Raw genomic sequence first — 21,975 nt, 5'->3', positions numbered from 1 at the left:
TCAACACTCCAGCTGCCACCTCCAACGACACCAGTGCAGACGGGACTCCCACTTCTGTTGCCTTGCTCGCCTCGCTGTACCAACCGCCAATCGACGATGAACAACCCTTCAGTTCTCGCCAGCAGGCTGACCCGTATTGTCGCCGCATTATAGACCACCTCTCAGGAGCTACGCGTCCACCCAATGCACGCCTTCGTCGACAACTCGAGCACTTCAAATTTCAGGACGGTGTGCTGTATCGTCACATATATCATCCTGACGGCCAACGCTGGGTACCTGTTCTGCCACACGATCTTCAACATCATGTACTTAACGCCTTTCATGACGATTTGACTGCTGGCCACCTCGGCTTTCACAAAACCTACGACCGCATTCGAAGCCGCTTTTATTGGCCTGGAATTTCTACCAGCATAGCAAAGTACGTGGGTTCCTGCTCTCCGTGCCAACTTCGCAAATTTCCGACATCTCCCCCGGCTGGTCAGTTACAGCCAATGACGTGCCCTACAACACCTTTCGAGGTCGTCGGTGTCAATCTTTATGGGCCCATTCCTGTTACTGGTGCTGGAAATAGATGGATAGTCACCGCCGTAGACCACATGACACGCTATGCCGAGACAACTTCAGTAGCTACTGGATCAGCGTCAGAAGTTGCTAACTTCGTCCTTCAGGCCATAATACTACGTCATGGTGCTCCTCGTGTACTTCTAAGTGACCATGGAAAGGTGTTCTTATCACAGCTTTTAGGTGAAGTTCTTCGCGTTTCTGGTACTACACACAAGATGGCGTCTAGCTACCATCCTCAAACAAACGGTCTGACCGAGAAATTTCATCGAACCCTTGCCGACATGATCGCCGTATACATTCAACCGGATCACAGAAACTGGGATAAACTTCTATTGTTCCTCACTTTCGCCTACAACACCACTGTTCAGCGCACAACCGGCTACTCACCGTTTTATCTCGTTTACGGACGTTCACCTACTTTCTTTATCCATGTTTCCTTCTTCACCAGCAATAATGGCCCTCCATCACCATCTTCTTGCAAAAAATATATTTCTCGCCTTGCCCAGTGCCGCCAGCGCGCTCGTATGAACACGGAAGCTACGCAACAAGCAAGGAAGGCCGTCTACGACACCTCTCATCGTGTGGTATCATTCCGACCGGGTGAAGAGGTGCTGCTATTGACACCAATTCGCACACCTGGTCTCTGCGACAAGTTCCAGCCTCGATTCATCGGCCCATATGTTGTTTTAGAGCAGACTTAACCTGTCAACTATCGTGGGGCGCCTCTTGTCGTGCCAACTGACCGCCGTTACCGCAGCACCGAAATTGTACACGTTTCCCGCATGAAGCTTTTTACACGACGTTCCTCGTCACCTTGACTACCCGCCCGCAGCAGCCAGGCTGGCCGCATTCACGGGGGGGGGCGGAATCAGTGTAGGCATCTATTATGCGCTTCATCCTCATCTGAACAGCAGTCAATCATCATCATATGTTCTGGCTGACAATCATCATCCTTTTTGAACGTGCGCTTCATTTTCGGGTCTGTTGCGCTTGTTCGTTCCCGAGTTCACAGCCAATAAACCTCGTTACAACCGAATCATCATAATATATATATATATATATATATATATATATATATATATATATATATGAGTTTTAGTCAGTTTATCATTGCGCATGACTGACCAATGCTCGCGACACAGTGTAGAAGAGATATATTTGTCGATTTATCTGCTATCTGTGCTCCTTTTTAAGCAGAGTACCAGCGTAGCTGCGTCATGTTGTCATGTGCTATCTTCCAAAAGTAGGGTGATTATCCTTCTCCAAATAAATATCGCCTTCTCATGTGTGCTCGTGCGCAACGGTGATTACGGGTTTTCTTGTAGTCATAAATGCGCAAGCTTCCAGTGCATGGCTTCGGCATCAATATTTTAAACCAGAGTTCTAGAACTCTGTGCGTGCTTTCTGGAAGTGAGTTCTGCGCCGTAAGCTTTTGACGATACGCTTGGGGTACGAGTGAATATACTTATTGTGTGGTGCCACAGAATCAAGCTTTATGCAACACATAAACGAAACTGGTTGTCAGCATTTAGTAGAGTGTCGTGATGTTGACGAAGACAGCAGCCACTGTTTTCATGAGTGAACCTTTTTATTTGGACGCATCTGTGCCCGGAAAACGAAATGCCACACTACAAGCAATACATGTGGTGGACTGTTAGCAGCAAACCAGAGCGTTGGCCGTCGATAATCTGCCAAGCAGCGAAGTGTGTCGTCATTCACACATGTGCCATCGAATATTCCAGTGTTGTTGCTAGCGGGCATGTAATCTCATCGGAAGCATTTTGAAAGAAATATAGTTTCTTAGTGCGCAGGGAACATTTCAGAAAGAAGACAGAAAGGACGGAGTGCATGTTCCCTGCAACCAGCCCAAGTAGCCACTTTTTTGCTCATCGCAAGGGTTAGGATTATCTAGATAGTTCCTAGTCACTCAGGCGCAATTTCCCCAAGAATGCATGACACGTGTAATGGGGCAGTAACAAAAATAGGAAAAAAAAGTGCATGCAGCATTACAATCAGAACATTACAAATTGTTGCTATAGCAATCATCGCTTCGCCGGTGAGACTGATTTTTACTTTTGTTTCCGTTTCTATGGTTCGACAGTCTGCATCGCAGGGAGTGTGCTGTGCTCGGCGGTTGCTCGGCAACGATGCAGATGAAACACCACTGCCGTCTTTATTGTTTGTCTAGCAGCTTTGCAGTTCAATCATAAATGTAGTAGCATAATGAGGTATTAACACCACTTTCACAAGATTCACGCATTATGTTCACGTGAAGCAAGATTCATGCATTAACCAATATAGAACGTGACCACTAATATGATACGGACACGGCTGTGTCCTTTGTGTAGCCCACGCGAGTTGATCGGTCGATGATAAAAACTTGACGGAATTTGACGATGCACGCGCAAATTGCCATTTAGGTGCAGCACGTCAGATTGGCGCAGAATCAGGCAATCGGCGCAGCTCTTTCAGCTCTGACCACTGCGTTAGCCGCGTGCCCACGGAGCTCGCATGTCACTATCGTGTCACCACAACTGCAATTTCGTGCACGGCAGTTGCGGCAAACGGTAGTTCCGTTTTCAATCTGCGTGCGCTGGCTGCTCATGCACTTTCAAAACTAAGCCGTTTCATCCTATCTATGATCGCATCTGCCGCGGTTTCGTCCACAAACGTTGCGAAAAGTAGCGTTGCTTTGACTGGTCGAGTGTTGGACGCGCACACACTTTTGGAGATCTGTCAGTTACGTGACCGCCATATGCATAATCGTGTCAAGAACGATTGCGGTTTCGTCTACTGCGATTGTTGCAATCACAGCCCCACGCGTTGTATAAAATAGTGCGAGCGCTGGTCGCACAGGTACTTCATTCGACGATTTTCATACTAAAGTTCATATCACTCGCCGCGATTAGGAAAAGTGTTCAGGTTACTCCAACTTTCGCCCTATGAACACAGTAGAATTTGGCTGAGAAATTGCACGAATTTGTATCTGCCGCAGTTTCGCATAACTGAGATTCTATTGTACGTTTAGATGACCTGCATTGTGTAAATGCGGCCAGATCACGCAAGAAAATTTCGATTTCTGGGAGATTTTTATGACAACCGTACAACAAAAGAGCCTGTCCGAATCTGGGAGTCTCTCGTACAATCCGGGAGAGACTTGGCAGGTATGCACCACCATCAACCTTCCAACTGAACTCTGGGACACACGCAACCCGCACAACCACGTTAAGAAACACAACTGATTCCTAGGCAAGCGGTGTAGGCCTAGCGTATAAAATGCGGGGCCCACAGCAGACAGATGCAAAAGTTGTGGTACCTTTTAGTTCGCCTTCTTTCAATACGGTGGTGAGCGGGTCCCGCGGCCGCCAGCCTTCACACAGATGCGCGGTACTCTACAGTATGATCACAATGAACTAGAAGTGTAGTGGCAAGTGCTCTTGCACAGCACCACAACTCTCGTGGCAGACAAGGCTGAGGCTTACACGAGTGATTTAAACAAAAACGTGCCTCTGTTGTGGTGACCACTTGTCAGGAGATTTTAGATAGAATTCGTACAATTGCGAGATTTGTTCAAAATTCAGGAGTCTGCCAGACGATTCAGGAGAGTTGGCAGGTATGTCATTGTTATATTCCCCATAACGAAGTGGGATAACATCTTACTAAACCCTTCAGGAGATAAGCTGTGAGCACCATCGATGGGGTGGCTAAAATGGATTGGTGTAATAACAAAAGAGCTTTTCCATTCCTTTAGGGCAACACACCATTCACACTGATGTCACTAAGGGACTCCAAAAGCAGTGCAATCTGGGGGGAGCTTACAGGCACTGCTGCCATCTTAGATTATTAGCAGCATTGTCTAAAACCTCAGCAAACTTACACACATATACATGAGCAAAAAAGTGCTCCAGCTTCACCCGATGCTGTACAGAATTTGTATAGTTCACAAGATATAGTAGTTCGACAGCTGACAGTGCAGAAGAGCCCATAGTTGAGCAGGTGGAGATAGTGAAATGTTACTCATGCCATGCTTCCTCTCCTCCTTCGTTCATTAAGTCTATCCTGTTGATACACTAAAAAAAAGTATAGTTTATTTCAAACAATCTGAAGGAAAGCCATCTATCTATAGCAACATCCAAGACTTGGCGTTCACTTACGTTGAGCAGGTCGAGGCCCTTGTTATCCATGTCAGGCAGAAGTGTGTGCAGAATGTTTTCCTTCCAGCTGGGAAAACTTGGCTTGTAGTCTGGAAGCTGGGCGACATGTGGCCAGTTCTCCTCCGTTGGGGTGCCCAGGGTCCTGTAAGCACACACGATTTTGAAAGAGTGGCAACAAATTTGGCAATAGCAGAGAACATTGTTTCGCTACAGTTGAACCTCACTGCAACAAAAGTGGTGGAACACAAAAAACTTTGTAAAGTGAAAATTTTGTTGTGGCACACCAGCAACAATGTATTTGTCTATGCTGACATCTGTGCGCACATTTGCGGTGTCCGAAAGATGCTGCCAAGGCTGTCGTGGCACACAAGCACAAGTGACAGGCTTTGACACTTTTACAGGCATTTTGGTTGCTTTGGTGAAAACTGCGATCACATGATCTAGAAGAGTTACAGATCAGCTGTGGCTTCGACTTGGCAAAGCGAACCTGTGCCCTGTCACAAGGTGGCCAGCCGCATTGTCATCGCGACCTAACTACGTCACTCCCGTGAAATTGGTTACAGGAGTTTTTGGTGAAACAACGCGCCGTGAATGCACAGACCGCTACATGGTTGGTGAAATGTTTAGTATACCGCTACATGGTTGGTGAGATGTTTAGTATATCACATACACAAAACAATAATTTCAAGCCAAGCTCCAGTGAGCGAAGTTTCATTGAAGCAAAATCAAGCCTGAAAAATGGTATGTTGTGGCGACAACTTCAATGCATTGACTTCTATGGCAAGCTGTTGGAAAATAAATACTGCATAGAAGCCGAGATTTAGTTGAGGTGGCATTTGTTGCAGCCGAGTTTGACTGTATCGCTTCTGAGAAAAAGGCTGTTTCACACTAGTGGTTCCAAGCTTTGAAGGAAGTGCGGAGCTGGGCAGCCTTCATTGTTTCTTCATTTTTTTTCCGTTTCCTTCTTCATCTCCCTTTTCTTTTTTCTTATGTTTCGTGTTTAGTATTTTTGTTTTTGTCTTTTTCTAACATTTCTTTCTCTTTTTTTTTCCCCTGTTGCGCTCTCTCTTTCTCTCTTTTGCTTTTGCAATTTCCAAGCACTAAGCAACATGGACGTGTCAAACAATTAATGGTCAAAACTGTCACCATTTGTCAGACAGAGGTGCGACAAGAAATCAGGGGACAAAAAGAAAAGGCTTTACAGATAATAAAATTAACATGCCTGCATAGAAGTACACCGACCTGAAAATGCGGAAAAGCTGATCAATCTCGGAGTCTCCATGAAACAAAGGTTTACGATTGATCATTTCCACAAAAATGCAACCAATACTCCAAATGTCGATTGGAGTGGAGTATCGCTGAGCACCAAGGAGTACTTCAGGGGCTCTGTACCACAGGGTAACCACTTCATGGGTGTAGACACGGACAGGTATTCCAAAAGCACGGGCAAGACCAAAGTCAGCCACTTTGATTGTGCCCTTCTCGTCAATGAGCAAGTTTTGGGGTTTCAGGTCACGGTGGAGCACACGCCGCTGGTGGCAGAACAAGATGGCCTCTAAAATCTGCTTCAAGTAGTCCTGCAAGGAAATCCAAGGAGAGCAACAACTTTGGTTATGAGGAATAAAATAAGCAAGAAGGCAGACTGGGGAGTGTTTTACACCATGAGCAATGCAAAATATTCAACAAATCATGTTCTTACAGTGTAATGCACCACAAGAGCAAAAATATGTCCCATAATCTGAAAGAATAACATGTGTACAGATCGTTGAAGAAACTATCTAACTCTGTGTCTCGTGCAACAAGCATGAGCCTAGTACTAGTCAGAAAAAAATTCCATCGCAGGCATGTATGCCATTTCCTCAAGAAAGGAGAGTTACCAGCTGCTACATTTGTAATAAATTAATGCAAATACACTAAAAAAAACATCTGACACAGCTGCAGCTGTTCTGTGTTAAAAAAAAAACAAATTATTGCATTGAGAGTAATCAGGAACTAACCCTAGCCATCTGTACATGAAAATAGAGCTGCTTTCCCATGGAGTTTTGGAAAAAGTGTTTTTTTTTTGTGTTGAAATATTGTTTTTGAATGTCGCCTAGCATTTATACTAACTGAATGCACTTTTCATGATCAAAGGAACCGACAACTGCCCAGAATATGAAATTAGGTGACTCCACTGATGAAAAGATTGTCTATCACATTGACTCCAACAACCAACCCTGTTCTTTTCATGAAAGTTGGTTTTATATTTTTATTTCTTCATTGAAAGTCACAAAATATGACCTGTGGCACCTCTGGTGGCAAAAGTATGAACGATCTGATGTACCTGCCCTGGCCAAATGACCGTTCATCCCACGCAGTCGACGTTTTTTTCCGTAGTAGATTGATATATTGTTTATTTCTTTGTATCAAAAGATATTAATCCAGAAAAATGTCACATAGGCCTGCGTAGTAGTATGCACTAAAGTGGCACTGCCTTTGAGTGACCTAATAATGATCCATGCTCGTCAGCGCATCTTGAGCAACTTTCCAGTGTGCTCATGCGCCCGTGCACGTTCAGCTAGCCCAAACCAAACTACTTGTCGGGCATGTAGTTTTGAGGCTGCTAAGATTTTAGGGCAATATAGTTTTTTACCTATACTTTGTATGAGAAATGACACGCACTGCTACTCGGTGCAGCCGTGCATATGCATAGCGACATTTTCTGACTTGGCTTGGCTTGTGTATCCAAAGAGTAAGGAAGTCGGGACAAGCCCCCCATGTCACAGGCTCAGGCAACTTCGAGCACAGGCACACACGAGATACTACATGGAAAGTGTACATGGAAAGTGTAGCAGCTTATTTTCAAAAATAGTTGAAAAGCTCCAAATAAAGGTGCTTAAGCATAGTTACAGGTACCCCTGCAAAAGAATAACGGCAGCTTTCACGAGTCGCAAGAAGGGTTGGCGGCTTCACATCAATTTTCAGCGTTGATGGTAGATCTGTGTTTAGAGCCCTTCAGATAAAAAAATACTGCTTGTAAAATAACGTTTTCTGGAATTCACTACTGCAGCTACAAACACTACGAAAGGCGAGTTTTCTGTCTCATCGTAAAAAAGTAGGTCGAGAAAAAGCAGTTGCCGGCCCCTTTAGTTGAAGGGGTCCTGCGACACTTTTTTTGTCTGCATTCTGCAGCACCTGGAGTGCGTGTTGCAGTGCTGAAAAATATTTAGATGAGCGCAAAGAAATGTATGAAAATCGGTGCATGGTAACGGAAGTTATAAGTCTTTAAACTTCAAAAACCCAGCAGACAATAAGAAAAAAAAACGTTCCCTGCATTTCACTCTCCCATAGACATGAAAAGCTAGTTCCAGTTGCCGCACACTTCGTGCAGTCACATATCAGACAACTCGCGTCATAGTGGCTGTTGTGCAATGCACCTAGCGTCGTGTTGCAATTGTTTTCACACTTTCATATTTCATAACAGAAATCTTTTTGTACCTGAGAAAGTATAAAAAGTGCTTTTATATATTCTAAAGCACAATAGTCACACCATATGAATATTACGTGCGACTTGTAGCATCAAACTAATCAAAACCCACGGCCAATGTTGTCATTCCCTCATGGTGATAAGCCACTTTTGATCACAAAGTAATGTGCTCTGGCCTAGTCCTAAAACAGCGTGGTTTCTCTGTTAAAATAAAACTATAAGAGCTTCGTTTCTGGAGTTGCCACTTGTGCAATGGTAACCATGCGTTTCACTGTTCGAAGGGAAATGACAAAAACTACACACTGAATATCTGTCACAGGGCAGATATTCAGCGTGTAGATCTATTAAAAGAAATATGCTATTTGTTGAAATAACATTGTTCAATATGTCTGTGAATTTCAATGAGCTGAAGCAGCATACAGGGTGAGTCTGTTAAGTAATGACACTGGGTTGGACAAGAGTAATTTATTAATTCGATTGTTCCATATTATAGAAGTCTTCAAAATAGCTTACTTCAGCACTGATGCTCCAGTTCCAATACCATTCTGATGCTGAGAAGGCTCCCAAGCCAGCTGATTAGATGACACACTCCCAAGAAGGCTCCCAAGCCAACCGATTGGATGAGGCACTTTAACTGGTGACATTTCAGGATCCTCTTGAGTTTCCAAGCCAACTGATTGGATGAGGCACTTTAACTGGTGACATTTCAGGATCCTCTTGAGTTTTGGTAACAGGGAGAAGTCTGCCGAGCTCAGATACGTGCTGTATTAGGGGTACATAAGCCCTAATGCGAGTCTGGCAGACTCTTTCCTGTTCCTAAAGCTCAAGAGAAGCATGAAAGGTCATCGTTTGGACAGTGTTCCCCCATCCAGCATGCCATCCAGCATATGAAAGTATACATGTACCAAATAGCTTCAGCCTTAGCCGAGTCAATTCTGGCATCTGAAGGCCCAGTATCACATGGTGACCAGAAGTAGCAAAAAGTGATGTCAATCTTCCCATAATATCCACCACTGCAACCAAGCTATTGTCTCTTTGTCACAGGGTAAACGTTGCATTTTGCTTTTCTGTACATAAGTTTCCTAATAATATTTGCTGGGTTTTCACAAGCCATAATCACAATATGATTACGAGGCACACCCTAAAGGAGCCTCCTGGGGTTCTATGACAACTACAAAATCTAAGTGCATGGGCCTTTAGCATTTCACCTCCTTCGAAATGCAACTGCCACAGGCAGTATTGCAGCTGCGGCTTGCAGGTAAGCAGCCGGCGGGGTAACATACAATGTTATGTCCTGAAAAGCCATTAACATTTGCCAACATTTTGACCACCCATCCTATGTTATTATCATGTGGAATGTAGTAAAACTGAGGAGAAGAGCACTTGGCTATGGTGACATTTTTATTAAGCTGCTGAGGAAAAGATGCAACTGATCAAGAGTATGATGTTTGTACACCATCATGGGAATAAGGTTCAAGTAATCCAACTTATTCGACAAATGCCTCAGGTAACAGCTAATTAGTACTATATCACACCTATTACAATCCTGATATTGGTACCTAACAAAAGTCAGTCTGCCTAAAACACGTATCTGTTACTTTTTCTTGACAGTGCTGAAGAAATTTTACACTTGCATTGCAAAACCTGTCAGCTATGAGCCCCATTTCAGTGAAACATGGCTGCACGTGGCGTCCATAAAAAAATCCTGAGTGCATTGTCGCGACCATCCTTTGCAGGCACCGGAGATCCGGGATGAGGACGCCGAGGCAGAAGGGAGGGAGACTCGAAGAGGGTTTATTTACATTACGAACATGGCGAGCTCTCTCTGACACGACAAGCTCCTCTACATCGCGCCCTCTTGAATGTGGCGCTTCTTCGAATGAGCCGGGTGACTCATTATAGAAGGTACATTCTCCCCAGATCCCTAGATTCTGTCCAATCACGTGTTACACTGTTACACACAACCTGTGAGGATGGCGAGCATACAGGGCTCACATAAACATCTAATATTGAGGCGTGGTTACTGCACATCAATGTGGCACCAACGGGGCTCTTCCTCGTCGTGCCTGTGCCGCTTGGCAAGGGGTCCCAAGCTAATGACAGCACACATAAAAGGGGCCGCTTCCCTGCCAAGGACTCTTCTGCTCGTTCCTCGTTACTCTCTTCCTGGGAATATGCATACATACACACAACCACAGGCACGGGAGAGTGCCCTGCTCGCACTGAGACACATCGAGTCCGAAAAATCATCTAAAACAACCTTTCTCAAGTAGTATTACCAAACACAAAGCAGCAATGGGAACATTTTTCTGAGCTTTCGCTGAAGCTCCCAACCCCTATTCGAGAATAATGTTCCTATGAAACTGTTTTCAAGAAAATAATTGTCAGGTGATGCGCTTTGTGTGGCATACTTGTGTGTCAGCGCGAGTAATCGGCTGTAACCTACCAGGCCTCATGCTCATCAAATAAAGCCCCAATTTAGTCCCCAAAATTTTGTGCCACCAAAGATAGTCGTCAGTTCTCGCAAAGCTGACGAAGAGATAACGGTCATGCAGCACCACATTACTCGTCTGCAAATGCACGCTATAGTGCTACTGCGTGGATGAACTACTAGTTCTGCCTTGCGGTTGCCTTCTTCATAAAAGCTGCACATTATCTCTCGAACTAACTTTACTTATGATGTCCCCACCAGACACATGTGCACAAAAAAGAAATTTCACATGAACCCTAAAAAAGCTCACAAGTAATATCCTTGCGTCTCTGCGCTCACTCAAAATCAGTTTCTAACGTCGCTCTTACTTGACACAAACGTTCCTAGGCGTGTCGTTATGCAATCGCACAGTGCTTACCTTTAAAACCAAAACATACAAAGGTTAAGAAATAAACAAAGCCTTGCACTTGTTACCTCAACGCTACCTAGTAGCCGAAATTCCAACAGAACACTTTCCAAAAGCAAAATCAACTTAAACAGTCAAAACAGAACTTCAAAACGAAAAACAAACAGATCAACAAGTGACCATTTCTCAAAAGCTAACAGCTGTTCGCTCATTTTTCAGCCGTACACACAGTGGTCGCGCTCTGTGGGCATTTCTTAGCGAACGGGGACTACAACAATAGCAAAAGCAATTCGCTTCGCCTCCGAACCCCAAGCGAGTTCTTCCCCTCGTTTGGCTACTTCCCGAGGACCACTGACTTTGTACTCCCGCACCACATTAAACGTGCCGTGGATGAAACGACGAGAGATTTACTGGCCCCTTCCTTCTGTCTGCATTCTCACCCAATGCGCCCTTGCCTTTTCTCCTCGTCTGGTGGCTTGGACGCATGCAAACCAACTTCGGCGCGGATGACAAAGACCTCATTCCTGCTTACTACGCCCCTTCCTTTTGTTTGCATTTTCACCAAACACTTTTCCTTTCCTTTTCGTCCAGCTGCTTCGACACATGCGAAGCAACTCCGGCGGCAATGACAAACGCCCAATTCTGTAAACTGTCCTCGAACGTTAACCAACTCTTTTCAAGAGGGTTGTGCATTTTGTCGCACGCCAGCTTTTACGACGCCGCTTCCGCCTACGCTTCTTCTTCAGGCTCATTTCTGACCCTTCCACTCGCCTCTACTGCTCGCCAGCGCTCTCGCTGGCCACGTGAGCCGCCTTACCCGCGCAGTCTAAACGATTTGCACACAAATTGTCTTCTCCCTTACTCTCTAGACTGCCGGACAGCTCAATGCGTCTCGCAACACCGCAGGTGTTTTCTTCCAAAGAAGCCAGCTCGCATTCCAGCGAGCTGTCCACAACTGCATTGTCCTCACCAATCTCTACTTTTGCTCCATCTCCCGAGTTCACTCTGGTGTTCTTGGCAAGCGGGTGAAAATCCTCTTGGACACCACATGCAGGACCCACCATTGCAATACTCTCATGTGGACCAGGCTTACCTGCCTGGGAGCTGTCCACAACTACTCTATCCTGCACTACTTCCTCACACTCTGCTGGCCTAATGCTGGTGTTCTTGCCTAGAGGGTCGAAACCTCCTTGGACTCTGCAAGCAAGATCCGACATCGGGACACTTTCACTTTGTGTCTGTGCCAAGTGGTCTACAACTATCTTAGCTGTTTTGCTAAAACTCCCCTGGCACAGCACGTCTCCGCATTTACTCTTGCCTTCGTCGACCTCTCCTCTTAGCGCAGCTTCTTTCGCAGCTGTCAACCTCAGTTCCTTCTGGAACCTGCTGCTGCCTTCACATGTGCTGGCTTTTCCTACGGCTCAGATTTACACCGCACTCCACTGTTCCTCACACTTCTTGTGCTTTACCTGTACCGATTGACCACTCCTCTGCCTTGCATCTAACCCAGGTTTTAGTATTTCATATTTGCATTTGATCCTCTCCTTCTCCACAGCCATTTCTTGTATCACTTTTATGTGTATTCCAGTTGTTATCTCCTCTTTCTTAATTGAAATACCGAAGCACCTGAATAACGCTGCCTTGGCGACTTCATATTTCTCGAACTCCTCATTAGAAAGGCGAGCCAGTACACAGGTCGCGTCATTTTGGAAGAACACAAAACAAACCAACACACCAAAAGTCATGGTCTAGCCCTACCTCTGTGCAAACACACTCGAAAGACGCAAGAAAACTTTCGATGTTTTCGCCGATTTTGAACGCGCATTGCTTAGACCGCACTTGCTGGACCCGCACCTGTTGGATCTCTTTTTCATGCTCGCATTCTAATCTTCCATACTCCTTGTTTAACGCTTGCATCGTCTTCCTATGTCTTTTTTTTTCTATGCGCCCTCTGTACTTCCTTTCCCATGTTCTTTTCATCTCCTCTCTCTTTCTTTCTCTCTCTATCTATCCATTCCTGTTCAATTAAGATTCTATTTCCGAAATACTCAACACCCTCCTTGTGTTATGACCGTCCTCAGTAGGCGCCAGGCTGTCGCTGAGAAACGTAGCCGGGCAGCGCTCCCACGCCTGGAACCCCAGTTCTCTTGGAACCAGCGTACCGCGGCCGGGAGCGACAAAGGGATTAGAAGACGGTTCGTGAGCCAATGTCCCCACAAGCAATTCCTCCGGGCCGGCTCGTTTAGCGAGACGGAGAAGCAGACCGACCGCACAGGTCGTGTCTCCGCGATTCAAGTGTCTACTCCTTGGCTACCCTTCCAGGGAAAGTCGGAAGAAGCAATTCAACCGCCAAATTGTTCCGGGAGAGAACGCTATTTCCCCTATACTCAGAGCATTGCGTCAAGAGGGGCAATAACTATTCGGCGGACCATGTGCTACTGAATTATGTCCTGTGGGCGGTGTCTTGTGTGTGTGTGTGTGATTGACGTTCCAATCAAGGAGGAGGAGCCCGACAGGGTTTAAAACGACGCTGCAGAGTGCAGGACGTCGCTCTAAACCATGTAATGGTTCAACCACCACGCTCGTGGTTTGTAAACTCCTAACCTCATGCTGTAAATAAGTGTAAATAGTGCCATAAACCTGTTTGTTTTTCGTATCCCCACTTTGTCAGCGTTCGTTTCCTCAACCCGAAGCTACACCACACTACCACAAGAGACCGGGTAGACCCCGGTCCGCAACAACTTGTGCCAGCGGTGGGCTAAGACTCAGCACCGGGATCCACAACAACTGGTGATCAGCGCTGGGATTCGGAGCGACTACTGGTGAACGGCGCCGAGAGCCTCAACAGTTGTTACATTCGCCTACTACTTCACAGATTTGAGATGTAGGAGTATTGTCGTTAACTTGTATATCGAGCTCCCAAAACTACTTTGCTTTGACTCAGCTGTGATAAGACACAAACCCACCAGTTTCGATTCTGGGTCTGGAGAAACTGAAGCCTGGCAAATCCCACAATGGAGACTAAAAGCTTAACCACACAAGCAGTCTCACGTGGCCAACCTCCCTCTCTACACATTTTCTCTATTTATTCTTCACTCTTCCGCTTTCTACAACATTCCAAAGCTTTCCCGCGACGTACCCTAACAACTCCTGCAAAACTCACTTATGTTCCTACTGAATTACCTAAGCTTTCCTGCTTAACCTATTTGTTCAGATAAACATAGAGTGCTGCTCCGTGCTGAGATAACATCTCTTGCAGGTCTAGGCTAAAAGACTCGATACATCTCAAGCACAAAGCCAGGCACTCACCCCATTACGTGCGGTCGTGGTACGCTGCGTCGATCCTGCCGAATTCCAAGGCTAGGGCTTTCGGCTGACCTCCGGTCCGTGTTGCTCTCCGTTGCGGAGTCTCATCCCAACGCTGACATCCAGTTGTTGCGACCGCCCTTTGCAGGCACCGGAAATCCGGGATGAAGACGCGGAGGCAGGAGGAAGTTGAACATAGTAGAGAGGATTTATTTACATTATGTACATGGTGAGCTCTACATGGTGCTCCTTCGAATGAGCGGAGTGGCTTATTATAAAGGGTACATTCTCCCCCAGATCCCTAGATCGGGGAACGCATGCAGACGGCAATGTCCAGTCACATGTTACACTGCTACACACAACCTGCAAAGGTGGCAAGCACACAGGGCCCACGTAAAGGTCCAATATTGAGGCGTGGTCACTGCACTCCAATGTGGCACCAATGGGGCGGGGCTCCTCTTCTTCGCGTGTGTGCTGCTGAGCAAGGGGTTCCAAGCTTATGACAGTATAGATCAAGGGGGCCGTCGCAGTAGCTCAAAAGGATCTGCCGGATTGCTCGCTCAGTAGCGGGGCTATTTTCGGCTGCCGCCGCTGTCCCTTCCAAGGAAGATGTTGCACTTATCTCATGAAACAGGCTTACGGCGTCGTGGTGATACGACGCCTCACCCTCTGGTTAGAGAGACAATACATGGTGGATATAGGCTGGCAGCCGATCGGCTGCTTGATTGAGGATCAAAAGAACACCGCTCCCTTGTCAGCTAGGCGCTGAACGCAACAGCATAACAATGTGGAATATGGTACTGTAAGAGTTACACAAATGACACAGTTCACTCACCTTGACAAGAGATTCGGCAAGCTTCACACCCTTTTCAAATCCATCAAGGTACTTTTTCAGGTCCATCGAAACATACTCAAACACAAGGTAGATCTTGTCACTTCCCTCCATGAGCACATCTTGCAGCCTGGCAGTAAAAAGAAAAGCATGTCCCAATGCAAACTACAGCACTTTCACCTTATGAAAACAATGACAATAGAAGGGAAAGCTTAAAAGTGGGAGTCACTGACTTGCTTTACCAAAGCACTGGGCAATTGAGCTGAGTCATAAATGTTTTTTACACACTTGGGTAATGAAAGTATTACATGCACAGAAACTATCATACTTAAAAAACAATATTCATGCTGGTTAAGAATATTTTATCCATTTTGCAAAATAATAAAGCATAAAAGCCAAATTCCATTGTTGAATAACATTTGGTAGAGCATTAGGATGAGGGAGCTGATATATTTCTTAAAGTTTGCGTGCCTGTCTGACAATATGCAGTTACAAACGCATGGCACAACAGTGGGTATTCAGCTGTATTTCATGACAAACAAGTGCTCAAGGCTGTGTTCCTAGTTGCAGCTTCTGCCCAATAGGTAAACGGCTACATGATTGCTGAAAAATGTAACTAGAAAACCCTAAACCATGTAAAACAAAACAAGTAAGAACAACTTTAGTTCATTAGAACAAGTCTTGACATACTACAATATCTGCTTCAGACACATACTGCCGTCATTTTCTTTTGACGATACTCTTGGCAGCAAAAATTCCAGACATACTTAAAATTAGTTATCATTGATTGCACTTTACAGAGACCCTCCAACGCTTTTTGAGCATGGTCAGAAATCGCTGCCGATTTGAAGTTGAGGCTCCCGAGAATAGGCGTGCCAAATATTATAGCGAAGCACGCAGCCTCGAATTTACAATAAATTCTCAAAGTCAGCTAAACGACTCTTTTCTCTAGACAATTGAGGCTAAATGATGAAAATCACTACGTCCCAGGCACAATATCAGCCAATGGCTGATTTGAGCATGGTGCACTTGGCCGTTTTTGGGGCCGTCCCGAGAGGCCGCGACTTGTCCACGCATGCGCGCAATCGCACTAAAAACACGGGCTCACGTGACGCATTTTGCTCCCCCGTGCCATCCCTTCTGCTTAGCTTCTAGCGCTTTCATTAAGACGCGAGAAGAAAGAATGCGATTCAGCGTGCAATTGATCTTTGTAACTGCGCATACCAGATAAGATTCGGAAAACTTTTGCAGCGGTGAATTTGCAAGACTCCTTTATTAAATTTATTCTATGGCTACTTAGAAAAGTGTCGCAGGGACCCTGTAACCTAGTGCCCCCCCCCCCCCCCCCCCTTTTTTTTAATTCCGACACAGCCTTTGGAGTCACCAGACTGAGTCTCAAGATAACTATCAGCAGCAGCAGCCTCATTATGACCACTGCAGGGCAAAGGCCTCCCTCATGTTCTACCAGTTAACTCAGTCCTGTGCTTGCTTACTTTACGCCCGCGAACTTCTTAAACTTCTTAATCTCATCTGCCCACCTAACTTTGTCTCCCCCTCGCCTGCTTACCTTCTCTGGGAATCCAGTCAGTTACCCTTAATGACCAGCGATTATCCTGACTACAAGACAATTACCGTATGTGAAAAGAAAAAAAAAAGAGACACTAAAGAGAAACAAGGACTTGGCTTAGAGTGATGAACTGCACTCAAAGACTGCTAATGCCAAGTTTTTCGTTATCATAGTTTAATATTAGAAAAAAAATCAAGGTTAAAGTTCATTTCTGAATTTTATGCTGAAATCTCCGAGCGTGACAAAAAATTTGAAAATGTATTTCTCATATTTCCACGACACTGACTCAATGAAATTTTCTGAACTTCGTATGCTAGGTCTATGGCACTCACAGATGACACAAACGTACTACATTATTATGCATTAGAAGCTATGTAGGACCTAGAAGATACCTTAAAAATTTATGACATCATGGTGTTTGGTTCGGGAATATCAAGGTGACGGCTCCAACAGTATTTTCTTTTTGCACGTTTTTCGCCTACAAAGTGCCATATCGCAGTATGAGGGGTGTTTTCAGGATTGAGAAATTGTGCTTTACTATTACATAAAAAATCATTTTGCTCATTAGTGAGCCTATGACAGACGTTATCTGAAAAGCATATGCACAATGCGTGCCTTATAGCAAACTCTAGCTAAGAAAACTTTCCATTTCAAGTAGCAGCATAAAAAAGTATTCGCACCATACTAGTTTTGAAGTTAATATTTAAGCTTTGAAACAAAAAGCAATCCCCGCAAAACATCAAGCAGGTTTTAGGTATAGGGTTGCCACTGATTTTAGAAAGAAATTCGCCTATGAGTAAAATGTCACCAAAAGTCACCATTTTTCTTCAATATTAATCACCACTCTACATCTGTGTTGCGTGCCTAGTATTAAATATTACTAATTATATATAGCACCGTGGACTACGGTTCCATCTATAAATCCATCATACTGACGTTTTCTAATGTCAGTCGCATCACTTGCTTTACCATGCAAGCACTGAGAAATGGCATGCATGCACTAGTAGCGCCCCTGAATGCTAGCGCCTCATAACAAAAGTTTGTGATAGCTTCACTTGTAGCGAATGCAGCATGAAGCAGTCGCTACAGCAAGAGATGAACACCGAGCATAGCCCTCCTGCAGATTTTGGGAATTCCGCTGCAGTAGAATCACAAGTCCGATAATCAAACTTGATTACAAAGCAACGGAAATAAATTCGAAAGTACTGCGTAATTCTAACAATTCCTGCATAACACTTTCTGTGTGGTGGTGCTTAAGCTATTAGCCCCGAGAAGTTGGGGTGGCGCCACCTGGTGGGAGGCTTGAGTGACGTCAAGGCACGGACTGTTTGATAACCGGCGCAGTGCGCCTACATAATAATGCGTTCACTGCGTGCGCTGTACCGTTGTTTGTGTTCACTTTGTGCTCGTTTCAAGCTGCAGATGAAGGTGACAAAAACAGAATCTGTAATATTCCTAGTAAAACAATAACAAGTTTACTTTCGCTTCCGCACACTCGCACGCTCGGTCATAGGCAATGTGAAAGGGGCGAAAACATCTGTGTTGCGTTGCTAACCCCTGTGATCAATTCCATTCCTGCCCATGGCAGCTGTATTCTGAAGGATGTGAAAAGCAAGAACACACATCTGCTTGAATACAACGCACTAACTGGTGCATAATCATGCAATTTTGAGACCCAAGACACCATATTTACATTATTAGGTTGAGTTTTTTTATGAGTAGTTCTTTGAAGAAATGTGAGGGTTTCCCCTCCTCTAGTGTTATTTATATCGTAGGAATTAATGTATCTATTGATTACGTGGACATCATGTGCGAGACCAGTCGTGAAATCATCTAGGCAAAGGTTGTATAGTAATTAGGTCATGTCGCTGAGTGCGCGATCAAAGCAATTCATTGGAACTTGCTGGATGGAGTTAGTGTTTGAAAATAAAAAAAAACACATGTCGCAACATTTCCGAAATGTTTGTGTGCGCGGCAGTATTATTTTGCTGATCTTCCGAATACGTTAGGCGAGCTCTTATGACAGTCAGATTCGTGTGAAGTCTCCTGTTGGAGAAAACGCAATTCTGTCAATTCATTGATTTTTCACAGACGCAAGCGTAACCTGCTCGGCAAAGCGCAATGTATTTAGTGAATTGAAAATGTTTAATTTCATTTGTGATACTTCGCCACACATATGTCCTGAACCCGGAGTCCGTGCCTAGTTGTAATCACGTTAGCACCACTCAGCATATTTCTTAAGCACCCATTTCTTGGCGTACGCAATGAGAACGACTGTCTTGTTGTCCTGCGAAACCATTTTCACAATACATCTTTCGTTTGGACGTGAGTGTGCCTACCTTAGGCTACAAATTATGAAAACTTTTTACAGCTTCGACAAGTTTCACTAGTTAAGAAGCCTTCAACCTCGTATGTAGAGCAATTCGCATTGCAAAATGTAGGAGTAATCGCCAACATTTCGCTAAGGAGCGGGTACACCGCGGGATCAGAAAAAGGAGAGAAGCGGTGGCGGAGCAGGCGAGTCTTTGCCGTGACGTCAAATCGCAGCGACGACAGCGTTCGTTCTCAGGGTCAATACATTCGTCTCACTGCAGTTTAAGAAGGCTGCCCAGAGAAGCCAGACTTTTTGGCCCAGCATATTAACAAATTTAAACTCTACACACCAAATTAGTGGGCGCTACAGCAGTGGCAAGCTATTCAGGGCAGTGGTCGGGACAAGTGCCATTGATGAGTCACTTAATAAGTGAAAATTTCAAGAAACTGAAAGCTCCCGAGAACCAGGAAAAATGTAGTATAACACGAACGCCTCGCGAAGCAGCCCATTGGTGTAAATTTTGCTGGGAGTTTGCAGGTAGATGCACCAACGCGTCCAGGATGTGGGCGAATTAGAATATACACACGAAAAACGGGACAAACATGCTAAATTGTGCCTTCTACATGAGGGTCTATAACTACGAAAAATAAAAAAGGTTGTCGGCAAGTCCATTTGAAGACACTAAATACGCAACGGATAACTTGGCCAACATCCAAACCATAAATCCCCGAAAATTTGCCATGTCGCCATTCATAACTTTAAGTCACCATGGGCCCCTCAAATTTGCCAATTTGGCGAAAAGTAGCCGTCAGTGGCAACCCTGTCTAGGTATACACCTGTTGGTGGACTGCACCCAATTGCTAAGGAATGTGCACATCACTGAAGTGAAAATGAATTGAAAGCAGCAAACAAACTGTACCACTAAATCAATCTGGATAACAGTCTCCCAGAGAGCAGTTTCCTGACATGGACCAACGATCGGACACATCACTGTGCACCAGCGGATAGTTTTTTTTACGTGTGGAAGTTGCTGGGGCTGCCAAGTTGCACTTGCACTTAAATGTGTAGCAACTCCTGAGCGACTAACACTGCTTTAAGGGAGTATTGACACCAACTTTCAAAGCCAACTTTACTTCACCATACAAATCCACTATTACAGAATGGCTATGACCAAATGTGAAGTTCAGTAAATGCTGATTAGATACTTTATTTTAGAATTAAGGTCTCCTGCAATGTACACTAGCATTAAGTCAGGCCACAGTAGTATTTTTGGTGACTTCACATGCCAGTTACGATGACAGCAGGAACAAAAACACGGAATGAGTGCTTGCACTTTAATAACAGAGTGACCGTGGAAACGACATTATATTAGAGAGTTATAGTATACCGGGCTTACCGGGTGTACCGCGATACTGGAATCTAAGTGCGCATGCCCAATACGTAGGTCACCCGTTCCGCTTCCCATACGCGCGGTATTTTTCAGATTTCACGTTACCGTGGTAGCGTAGGTGTTTGTAGTGTACATAAACATGGCGGTGCTCTCGGACGCCCGCTTCGAAGTGATTTTGGCGTAGTTGTTGAAAGATTCACCTTGTTCGCAGCAAACGACTGTTCCAAGTGGATTCGCTTGCCTTCAGTTAGCTCCGATGACCGAATATTACAGATAAGTTGGCATAGTTTTTGAGATAGCTTCCCATTTCGAACGTGTCTAGGCCTAACTACAAGATTGATGTAAACAAATCGGCAACATAGATGTTTTCGCGTTTGGTGCATGGTTCATATTTATTTACTTTTATTATCCCTAAAATAAACTTTTAACAATGCTTCGCGCGGAGGCATAGGCAAACATTCTCATTTTCTTTTCATTTTCATTGCTTGACTTATTAACCATATAATAGGTGGCGCCACCATCCCAGCTGGGGCACGTAAACCACGTTAACGCTATCCCGCTAAACTACAAGACGCTGCCCACAACGTACGTTTGCTGCAAGGTAACGCCATTCCCTTAACCAACGCTATTACGCTAACGCTAAACTATAACTGTTTATTTTGTTATATCAGAGGATTTCGTTACGTGCAGGTTCAGTACAAAAATTCGAAAAATAATTGAATCGAACAAAAGGGGAACTGAAGGTAGAGCTGAGCCAAAACACTTATTTAACAGTGAAAAACAGCGCTATTATTGCGATAGCAATTATATGGACACTTTTGGTGGGTTTATGCAGTTGCCGCCATGTTCCGTAACAAGTCTAGGTTGATAACATGTCCCGCGCATGTTATCAGAAAAGCGCGTGAGCGCTGTTGAAGCAGGTATAAAATGAGCCGGCCCATTTCTATCGCCTGGAGGGCACATACGATAACATCCCACCGCGTGTTAGAACTGCCGTCAAATGGTCAAACAAAAAGAAAAAAATTAGCCCCGTATCTGCATGTTTCCCCGCAAATGTCGTCATTCGACGATAGTCTTGGGTCTGGAGAGCGTGAGCAAAGCGTTTATTTGATGTTCTGCGCGAGAAAATGAATTAATTGTATTCTGGAGGCACTGCGTTGGAGTGCCTCGATGCGTGCAGCGGAGGTGAACTAGCGCATCAAGTAGCGTAAGACATGAGCAATATACGGCAGTTATCTTGGAAAACGAAAGGATGGCCTCTGATATAGCAAACGCGCGGCGTGCGCGCCAGTCTCGGAGGCGCAAAGCGACGAGTAGGTGCCACCACCGTGTCGTCTTACCAAAGCGTTGGAATCGCTTGCCTCTTTGTGCATAGTGTTGCGTTGTCAGCGCAGCATGATAAATGCTACTGTCCTTAGAATTATATATACCTTTTCCAGTATAAAGAGACACACCACAGAATATTGATGTGTTGTCATTGTGCCTCAGATATATGCAATAATTGCCTTTCAATTAACAATCGCACAAGTATGAACGCTGAAACTT

The 21,975-nt window shown here is 44.9% G+C and overlaps 1 protein-coding gene across 2 annotated transcripts in view; it reads right to left on the bottom strand.

Annotated features, from left to right (window-relative positions):
- Positions 1 to 21,975, bottom strand: part of LOC119161528 (cyclin-dependent kinase 1) — a 53,215-nt gene that overhangs the window by 15,396 nt on the left and 15,844 nt on the right. For both annotated transcript variants that reach the window (XM_037414051.2, XM_037414050.2), the window contains exons 4-6: positions 15,163 to 15,289; positions 5,961 to 6,295; positions 4,719 to 4,860 (exon numbers count right to left, since the gene is read on the bottom strand). In XM_037414051.2, coding sequence (XP_037269948.1) covers positions 4,719 to 4,860; positions 5,961 to 6,295; positions 15,163 to 15,289 — 604 coding nt within the window. The remainder of the gene's footprint in view (positions 1 to 4,718; positions 4,861 to 5,960; positions 6,296 to 15,162; positions 15,290 to 21,975) is intronic.

This window comes from Rhipicephalus microplus, chromosome X (genome assembly GCF_043290135.1).
Source record: "Rhipicephalus microplus isolate Deutch F79 chromosome X, USDA_Rmic, whole genome shotgun sequence".
NCBI classification, from domain to species: Eukaryota; Metazoa; Arthropoda; class Arachnida; order Ixodida; family Ixodidae; genus Rhipicephalus; species Rhipicephalus microplus.
This window is presented reverse-complemented; position numbering and strand designations above follow the sequence as displayed.